Below are 10,086 nucleotides of genomic sequence, written 5' to 3' on the forward strand. Positions count from 1 at the left end.
AAAAGGTGCCCAAATCAGTAGTCATCAGGAAAATGCTAATTAATATTGTAAGATACCACATCAGAATGGCTAAAATTGCCCAAGTGCTGGCAAGGATGTGGAGCAACTAGAACTGTCAAACACTTAGTGGGAGCAGAAATAAATACAAAGCCATGTACCTGAGGATTACTGTAGATGTTCAATAAGAACATGATGGCGGAGCTGGCCCAGTGGCGCAGCAGTTAAGTTCACATGTTCTGCTCTGGCAGCCCGGGCTTCACCAGTTCGGATCCCGGGTGCAGACCTACACATCACTTGTCAAGCCATGCTGTGGCAAGCATCCCACATATAAAAAAGTAGAGGAAGATGGGCACAGATATTAGCTCAAGGCCAGTCTTCCTCAGCAAAAAGAGGAAGATTGGCAGCAGATGTTAGCTCAGGGCTAATCTTCCCCCCCACACAAAAAAAAAAAGAATGTGATTGCCTTTCAGCCTTGTTCCCAACACAGACATAGATGAATCTTGTCGATTTAGTGTTTTCTTGTTTAACCTTGGGGGTGACTCAGGAGTCCCGAGGATTTGTGAGCTTGTTTTGCAACCACCCGGATGACCAGTCCTAGCTGCCATATTCCCTGAAGTCAGATTGCCCAGAGGCTTATTGGGAGTGACCCTTTTGTTTCTCCAAAGCTCTTCCTGCCAAGCCCCTTAGCAGTATAAAACCCTCTTGCCTTCTTCTCCTTAAGGCAGATTTGAGAGAACCTATGCTCCCACCTTGTTTTGGCCAAGTCAAATAAACCTTTCCCCATATCCAAGCACCAATGTCTCAGTGATTGGTTTACTGTGCATCGGGCATGCAAACTTGAGATTAAGAGGTTTGGTATCAATTACACTGGCAGTATCTACTAAAACTGGGTCTACTATCCCCTATGATCCAGAAATTCCTCTCCTAGGAATTGCCCCTTGCAAGATCCATTTCAACAAGGAGAAACGGTAAAAGAGGATCCAAAGGAGAAACCACAACAAGCCATTTTTATTGCTTCTACTAGCCTCTTAAATCAAGAAGGCATTACTATGAAAGTAATGAGGAGAGAGCTGGCCCCATGACCTAGTGGTTCAGTTTGGCACATTCCGCTTCAGTGGCCCTGGTTCACAGGTTCAGATCCCAGGCACAGACCTACACCACTCATCAGCCATGCTGTGGCCGCAACCCACATACAAAATAGAGGAAGACTGGCACAGATGTTAGCTCAGGGCTAATCTTCCTCAAGCAAAAAAGGACAAAGATTGGCAAGATGTTAGCTCAGGGCTAATCTTCCTCAGAAAAAAAAAAAGGCAATGAGGATGTCCTGAGTTGAAAAGATGTCCTCAATATAGGGTCAATTAAAACAAAAAAGTGCTTTTGTTTTCCAAATAGGTTGAGTGCATGCATATGTGAACATATGCATTAAAAAAATAAGCAAGTCTTAATATAGGCAGTACACTCTTTGACATCAGTATTAAAAGGATCTTTTCGGATACCATGTCTTCCCAGACAAGGGAAACAATAGAAAGAATAAACAAATGGGACTTCATCAGACTAAAGAGCTTCTTCAAGACAAGGGAAAATAGGATTGAAACAAAAAAACAACCCACTAATTGGGAAAGAATATTTGCAAGTCATATATCCGACAAAGGGTTAATCTCTGTAATATGTAAAGAACTCACACAACTCAACAACAAAAAATCAAACAACCCGATCAAAAAATGGGCAGGAGACATGAACAGACATTCTCCAAAGAAGATACATGGACGGCCAATAGGCACATGAAAAGATGCTCATCATCACTGATCATCAGGGAAATGCAAATCAAAATTACACTAAGATATCACCTTACACCCATTAGAATGTCAAAATTAACCAAAACAAAAAGTAACAAATGGTGGAGAGGTTGTGGAGAAAAAGGAACTCTCATACACTGCTGGTGGGAATGCAAACTGGTGCAGCCACTACTATGGAAAACAGTATGGAGATTTCTCAAAAAATTAAAAATAGAGATACCATACGATCCAGCCATCCCACTGCTGGGTATCTATCCAAAGAACTTGAAGTCAGCAATTCCAAAAGTCCCATGCACCCCTATGTTCCTTGCAGCATTATTCACAATAGCCAAGACATGGAAGCAACCGAAGTGCCCATCAACTGATGATTGGAGAAAGAAGATATGGTGTATATATACAATGGCATACTACTCAGCCATTCAAAAAGGATAAAATTACCCCATTCACAACAACATGGATGGACCTTGAGGGTATTATGTTAAGTGAAATAAGCCAGACAGAGAAAGACAATCTCTGTATGACTCCACTCACAAGTGGAAGTTAAACTTGTGGACAAAGAGAACAGATTAGTGGCTACCAAGGGAAGGGCGGGGGAGGTGGGCACAAAGGGTGAAGTGGTGCACCTACAACACGACTGACAGACAATAATGTATAAGTGAAATTTCACAAGGTTGTAAACCATCATCAACTCAATAAAAATTAAAAAAAAAAAAAGTCTTGAAGCACACAACAGTGGTTTCTTCTGGAAAAAGGAAACAGAGTTCTCAAAAGAGGGTCTCTCTTTTTTACTTTTTATACTGTTAGACCACTTGAACTGTTTTTCTACTGAGGGCCTATTACTTTTGTAATTTAAAAAATAATAAAGATAAAGTGAATTTAAAAAGTCAGCATGAGTAGATGGTTCTCTCCAGCAGAATTCAAAGAAGCAGAACTCGAGAAATACAAATTAACAAAAGAATTAAGTAAATAGCAAGAGAAAGATTGAAGGAAAAATTCCTGTCTCCTATATCCATACTTCACATTTCTCTGCTACTTTCCCTAATTCTTTCTCTACCCCTCTGGCAACTGCTACAGGTTATCTCACAGAAAAAGAAGAAAGAAACACCACTCTCCTGCAGTCCTAAGACTAAGCCCCCCCCAGGGGGTTACCTCGTACTAAATAACCTCATATTATCCCAAGAGTAAACAGGGTCGGATTATCACCCGCACTTTACTGAGGGGGTGGTGGTAAAAAGGACAAGAAGTGGCTTGCTCGACTTCCTAAATTGAGCTTGATATAGAAATAGTACTCTATGCCCAGCTTTCCTTATTCCCATCCAGGACCCTTCCTCTTAGATCATGCTCGAAAAAACTCAGAGATGCAAAAACAATCTACGAAAGCCAGTCCTAGTGTACTGAACTGACACAAACCAACATAAGTTTGCAGAAAAACTTTTTCCTTAATCTCTATCTCAATAATGCTAATCACACTAAAGATTTCAAAAATATTCAGAATACATACGTGAGGTTGTGATTTATAATAAGAAATATATATTTGGTCTATGCCCCTGTTCCTGGCACAAAGCTAAAATTTTGGAATTTCCTAAGCAATGAGAGTGATAAAGGTCTTTTGCTATGTTAATGAAGTCACTTTCTGAAAGTCCCCAGGTCACCTAAGGACAGGTGCTGGTTCCCAGGGTAACAACCATATGATTAGGGGGTTGCAACTTTCAGTCCTACCTGCTGACCTCTGGAGAGGGGAAACGATCTAGAGGTTCAGTTTCAACCACCAATGGCCAATGATTTAATCAACTGTACCTACACAGTCATGCATCACTTAACCAGAGGGATACGTTCTGAGAAACGCGTCGTTAGGCAATTCTGTCATTGTGGGAACATCATATAGAATGTACTAACACAAACCTAGATGGTATAGTCTACCACACACCTAGGCTATAAGGTACTGATATTATGGGACCACCATCATTACATACTGCATAACTGTATAAAGAAGCCTCCCTAAAAATCCAAACAGACAGGCTTCCAAAAGCTTCCGGGTTAGGGGGCCGGCCAGGTGGCATAGTGCTTAAGTTCACATGCTCCACTTCAGAGGCCCAGGGTTCGTGGGTTCGGATCCCTGGCGCACACCTAGCACCGCTCGTCAAACCACACTCATCAAGCCATGCTGTGGTGGCATCCCACATAAAAAATAGAGGAAGACTGGCACAGATGTTAGCTCAGCAAAAATCTTCCTCAAGCAAAAAGAGGAAGATTGGCATAGACGTTAGCTCACGACCAATCTTCTTCACCAAAAATTAATTGATTAATTAATTTAATTACGATATTTTCCTCACATGAGATGGTAAAAAAAAAAAAAAGAAAAGAAAAACCCACAGGTCATTATTGGTCAAAATAAATTGGTACAATCTTTTGGAAGGCAACATGGTAAATTCTTTGACCAAGTAATTCCAAGTCAAGGAATTTATTCTACAGGCACACTCATACAAATAAGCAAAGATGTATGTACAAAACTTTCTCTGTGCACTGTTTCTAATAGGGAAAAATAAACAACTCAAATGGCCACAACCAGGTTTCAAGTAAATAAATTATCATTTAGCCCTACAGTATTATACTTAATATGAAAAGTTATCCAAGATACATTAAGTTTAGTAAAACAAGTTGTGTTTCTGTAAAAACACTATTAATAAGTCTCTCACAATGAAAAACTTAAAAACCCAAGTATAAATGACTATAAATTCATATATGTATTTAGAAAACTCTAAAAAAAATACAAGAGTGGTTATCTCTAGGAATTGCCATTTCTTTTTGAATTACTTCATTTTGACAATGTTTGATTACTTTAACTACGGACATATATTACTTTTGTAATTAGGGAAAACGTGTTTTTCTTTTTAAGTGTCCTCTAAACTGAAACCTGATGCTTATAAACAATGTCAAAAGGCCTCAATTTATAAAAGTGTGTCCATAAACTTTAGATGGATCTCCAAAATTGATGGCCAGTAAAAACTATGTTCATTTCAAGTTGATAAAATTACTGTACTGGCCTCTACAAACACACTGTACCCCTTCAAGGAAGCAAATCTAAAATATTAGATCAAGACCATTTACTTGATAGCCAAATGCTCAAGAGTACATGTTCTCCCTAACAATATCTCATTCTACAACCAAAGCTAGTACTTAATATTTTTCATTGTGATAGACAAAATCTAAGTATACTCTCTACTCAGAAAGCAAAACCTACTCTGCAATTGACAGGGTTTTCTGTACCTCTCAAAAAATGGGAAATTAAGTGTTAATATTATTTAACAATTTTTGTACCAGGCACTGACTGGTACCACTTGGTGCCCTCTATCTATAGAGACTAAGACAAACTCCACAAATAACTCTGAGGAGAATTCACACATTTCAACTAGAGACTGTGAGATGTGTTTAGTATTTACTTTAAACTTTTTTTCCCCTTTCTTTCTATGCTGCTTTGAATTTCTCAAATGAAGGAACAAGTTACACCTATTTAAACAGGTATAAAACACACCTGCAGCTCTCACATATTCTGTGCATGGACTTTAAATTGCAATTTTTTTAGAGAATAATCACATGCTACAATCAAAAACTTTAAAATTGTGCATGCTATTTGCCCTGGTAATTCCAATTCTAGAAATTGAACTTAAAAGAAATAATCAGACATATTCAGAAAGTATATATTATCGTCAAGGCATTTTTCTATAATGGTAAAAATCTAAACGTCTTATAACATGGGTGTAGTTAAACACTTTGGTGTGATATGACTACATGAAAAATGACTATATTAAAAAGTACACATGGAACAGTTCATCTTGTCTCACCCCACTAAAATTAAGCACACTGAGAGCAAGAACTTTGTTTTACTCACTGCTTTATTCCTAGCACTCAGAACAATGCCTGGCACATACCAGCCACTCAAAACCTTACAAAACGAATGAATCTGAGTAATGCCAAGTGTAAACAGAAAAGATTCTAGCTAGAAATACATCAGCAGAATCACATAACACATCCATTGACTTTACTGGCATTCAACTGTCCAGATTAAGCAAAACAAAAGAAGGAAGTCGTGTAGACCATGCACCCCGGCGTGCCTCGGTGTGAGTGGAGGGAAACGCGGCACCTGCTGTCTCTCGGTAGATCTCGGAGCCCTCGGAGCCCGGGGCTCTCACAGGGTGAGTACCACACTGGCCAAGTGTGAGTCTAGGGCTTAAAGGAAGTTTTTCTAAGCACAGTATGGCCCCTAAATATGAGCCAACTACTTGCTCTGGTGCTCCACCCAAAAATGGTAACTTTCTCCAAAGTTGGGCTTTTTAAAAGAATTTTCAAAGGTAATTTTGACTATACAGAAATGCTGCCTTAGAAGATAACTTCAGAACTCAGCATTCCCACCTCCAGATAAAATGCAACTCTACTGTATCCAAGGGCAAAACCACAGACATACCTGGGTGATGAACATGCAGAGTTTCCTTGTTCTTAGTTTATTTTCTAATATCTCTACAATTAGCAAATGTTGCTTTTGCAATAAGAACAAAGCTCTACCTAATTTTTTAATAGCCCAGAATAGTCCTTTCTATATTTATCACAGAAATGCTAGATCTGGTATCAATATTCCTCTACTTGACCTAAAACAACACTACTCCTACAGTATATTAAGACTTAATAAGTTTACTCAGGCAGCACATTATTTATTTTATCCTATTGTTCTATGCTATTTTAAACAATTTCTTAATAAACATGTAACTCAAGTGACATATCTTTCGACAATAAGGCAATTTTCTATTTCCAGTAAGATTCATTTAATTTGAATGAAACAGAAAAAAACCTTTTTTTATTAACAGACATACAATTGTTTTAAATGCAAAATAAGGTACCTGAACATCATAGAGAGCTACAATATTTTCGTGCTGCAGTTCCTGTTAAGAAAATTGAGAATTCAAAACATTTGTATATATTCTGATAACTTTAATATATTTCAATATGCAAATAAAAATTAATTTAAGCATACATACACATATATATACACATATTCTATTTCTAGTTTAGTACACCTTGATACAAGATTAGGACAATTCAATCTACTAAAGAATAAGAAGAAATGTGCCTGATTAAACTTTACTTGGGGCCTAAATATTTTTTCGCCACCATTTTTCAGACTCTTAACAAGGCGAGTACTCTTGTTTACAAAATAAATGTCATAGTTAGTATAACCATAGGCTTTCTGCTGGTCTTTTCAATACAATACACAATTTCTAACAACAACAGAGGCATTAAACTCCAAAGTGGTTTAAAAAGCACATTATTTGCCTGAAAGAAAACAAAGTATAATTCTTAGCTCAAAGAGCTAATTCTTACCAAAGCGCTGCCCACAGATAGTAGTTTTGATGAAAGCTGGTGTTAGATGAGGGTTCCATGTTCATATTAGTTTGGGAAACACTGGGTTAAATAAACCTAAACTAGTTTCTTCATTGAGTAATTTTTCAGACTTTCTTTAATGGGCTAAACACTTTGTGACTCTCTAGGTCCTTAGAAAACAGGATTTTCCACACTTATTTGACCACAGGACGCTTTTTTTCCTCAAAACATCTTACTTGATAACAGTGCTAGTGCGTGATCTCAAAAGACCACTTCCAAGGAAAATAACTTTCTTCAGTTTATAAGGAAAAAAGGCCCCAAGTGCTCTCCGTCCCAGAGCACACGTAACACGAAAGGCATCAACAGAAGAGGTAAGTAACATACAACAGGGGCCTGCCTCTTCTCAAACAACACAACTCCGGGAAAGAAGAAAAGAAATTATGAAAAGCTAAAATCAGTTTCCACAGACTCTGTCCAACCACTGACCAAGAGCCACAAACTTCTGTTTTTTAAAAATATCTTCTGAGTACTCAATGTTTCAAAAAACAGAGCGTGCAAAAATGAGCAACAGGTGAAAACTCTCAAACTTGGCTCCAAATACCAAAATTGTAAAGAATGTCATCATGCATTCATTTAACTTACAGTAAGTTTTAACCTGGTACGAAATATCACCTAAGTAAACATACCTTTAAGATTTTAATTTCCTTCCCAAGTAGTAGTTGTGATTTTGACAAGTTCTTTTTATTAATACTTTTAATAGCTACCTCCCAATCAGTTTTCTGAAAAGAAAAAACAGTGTTACTCCTGAAAATTATTCCACAGAAATAACTCAACGGGAAAAAAAACCTATAAACATAACGATGTTTTCAGCAAATTCATGTACAGCACTGAGAAAAAAAAACGTTAAAGAACCTGAATCTCCAACAACAGGAAAATGATTTCATAAATTACGATGATTAACAAGCTAACGTCCTACAAGACAGCCACCAAAAATGATACATATGAAGACCACATAGTAACCAGCGTTGAGAGAAAAAAGAACAATTTCCAACCATTTAACAGTTACGGAGAAATGTGGAGAAGCTGGAAGATGGTACGGTTAACCGAAAACACATCTGACAGCTTGGCAGGATTAAACCGAGTTTTAACTACCGTTTTCTTGAGTTTTAACCTATTTTCATAATAGATGAAAACTAAGTAGCATTTATTACTCTGAGAAGCAACAAAGCCAGCCCACTTTTAACATGCCCCTTGGCAGCCACCAGACCTGCCACCCCCGTTAGGATCAGTTCCACTCCCGAGGTGCCTCTCCAAATTCTTCAGATTCTAAAACCTCGTGTGACCCTACTTGCGAAAGAGCAAAAGCTTAAAAAAGAAAAAACAAAAATGCCGAACCTGCTTTCGCGTTTATCTGAACTGAAAAAGGGAGCGTCCAACCATCTCCTCCCCTCGGAGGCCGCCCGCCTCAGCCCCGGGGGGGCAGGTGGAGGACCAGCGCTGGGAAACGCGACACCCCCGGGTTCGAGAACGCCGCGGGCTCACGGGAAACCAGCCCGTTTTCCGCTGGGTCTGCAGTTATCGACCTCGAAGGCGACACCCCAGGTCCGTCCACGCCCGAGCCCCGGGCCGTGCAGGGCGCCGGGCAGCCCTCTCGCACGCGGGGCACGTTTGGGAGGCCGGGCTCCCCGGGCAGGCCAGGGGACGAAGCCCTCAGGGCGCTCCGGGTCCCAGGCGCCGGCAGGAGGGGCGGCTCCGGCCGCACAACCACCCCGCCCGACCGAAAGAGCCCGCGCCCCGGCCGGCGCGCACAATGGCGGGCCTCGGCGCCGCGCCTCAGGCCCAGCCCGGGGGCCGCGCCCCGGCCGGCGGCTCACCTGGCGGTGCCGCCCCCGGAAGACCACGGCGAAGGCCCCGTGTCCCACGAGGTCCCTCTTGCTGTACTCGAAGTCGCCCACCACCTCCATGGCCGCGCCCCCGGGGCACACAGCGGGCGAGGGGGCAGCGCAGCGGGCCGGGATCAGCACCGCGGGCCCGCCGGCCCGCAGCGCCCCCGCGGGCCGCCAGACTGGGGCAGCCGCGGCCCCGGGCCCGGGCGGACGCTCATGCCGAGAGGCCGGAGCAGAAACGGGGGAGGCCGCCGCGCGGGGCCGGGGTCAGCGAGGCCTGGCCGGGCCTCGCCCGCTCTTCATGGCCCGGCCGCCGCCGGCCGCGGGCTCCCTGGCGAAGCGGCCTCGGCGCTGCCGGGCCAGGGGCGCCGTCGCCGTCACTGTGCGCGCTCGGAGCCGCACGCGCGCCCGGCAGAGGTGCGGGACCCGGCCCTCCCCATCCCCAGCTCGGCCGGCCGCTTCGGCCCTCTCCGCTGAGGGCGCCGCTGCGACGGCGACCACCGCCCTGGGGCCAGCACGGCCGTCCGGCCCGCGCTACCGCGACACCAGAGCGGGACCCGATGCAACGAGCGCCGGCCGCTCCCGCGCCGACTGCCGGCCCTCCGCTACGTCAGCGCTTCTTGTAGGACGCAGCGCGCAGCGAGCCGCGCTCCCTCCGCCGGAAAAACGAGTGCACGCGCCCCTCTGGGCAAGGCGGCCGCCGCCGGGGCGAGTCCCGTCACTCCCCGAGGCAGAGAAGGAGGGTGCGAGGCGCGGTGGCCACAGCTAGTTAGCCGCTGCGGCCTCCGCGCCGGGCCTGGGAGCAGATTCTAGCCTGCCACGCCCCGGGGTGGGCCTGCTGGGAGGTGGGCTTTGAAGAAGCGGGTCTTGAACTCTTGCTGCAGGGCGGACGGGGACGTCCCTTGTGCTGTGTAGACCCCAGGGATCTGGTGAGGGCAAAGGAGCATCTCCTAGAGCCCGGCCTTTCTCGCGTCCTCTAAAACCAGAAGTCATGCTGCCAAACTGCCGCTCTTCCCCGACCCTTCTGCGTG

The 10,086-nt window shown here is 43.5% G+C and overlaps 1 protein-coding gene across 4 annotated transcripts in view; it reads right to left on the reverse strand.

Annotated features, from left to right (window-relative positions):
• Positions 1–9,279, reverse strand: part of ULK2 (unc-51 like autophagy activating kinase 2) — an 87,194-nt gene extending 77,915 nt beyond the window's left edge. For 3 of the 4 annotated variants that reach the window (XM_070482296.1, XM_044746171.2, XM_044746170.2), the window contains exons 1-3: positions 9,044–9,271; positions 7,856–7,948; positions 6,689–6,730 (exon numbers count right to left, since the gene is read on the reverse strand). In XM_070482296.1, coding sequence (XP_070338397.1) covers positions 6,689–6,730; positions 7,856–7,948; positions 9,044–9,133 — 225 coding nt within the window. In that variant the 5' untranslated portion in view covers positions 9,134–9,271. Of the gene's footprint in view, positions 1–6,688; positions 6,731–7,855; positions 7,949–9,043 lie in introns of all 4 variants that reach the window. The other variant, XM_070482297.1, reaches the window with a different exon arrangement.
• Positions 9,280–10,086: the final 807 nt, after the last annotated feature.

Source organism: Equus asinus, chromosome 13 (genome assembly GCF_041296235.1).
Source record: "Equus asinus isolate D_3611 breed Donkey chromosome 13, EquAss-T2T_v2, whole genome shotgun sequence".
In the NCBI taxonomy this organism is placed as follows: Eukaryota; Metazoa; Chordata; class Mammalia; order Perissodactyla; family Equidae; genus Equus; species Equus asinus.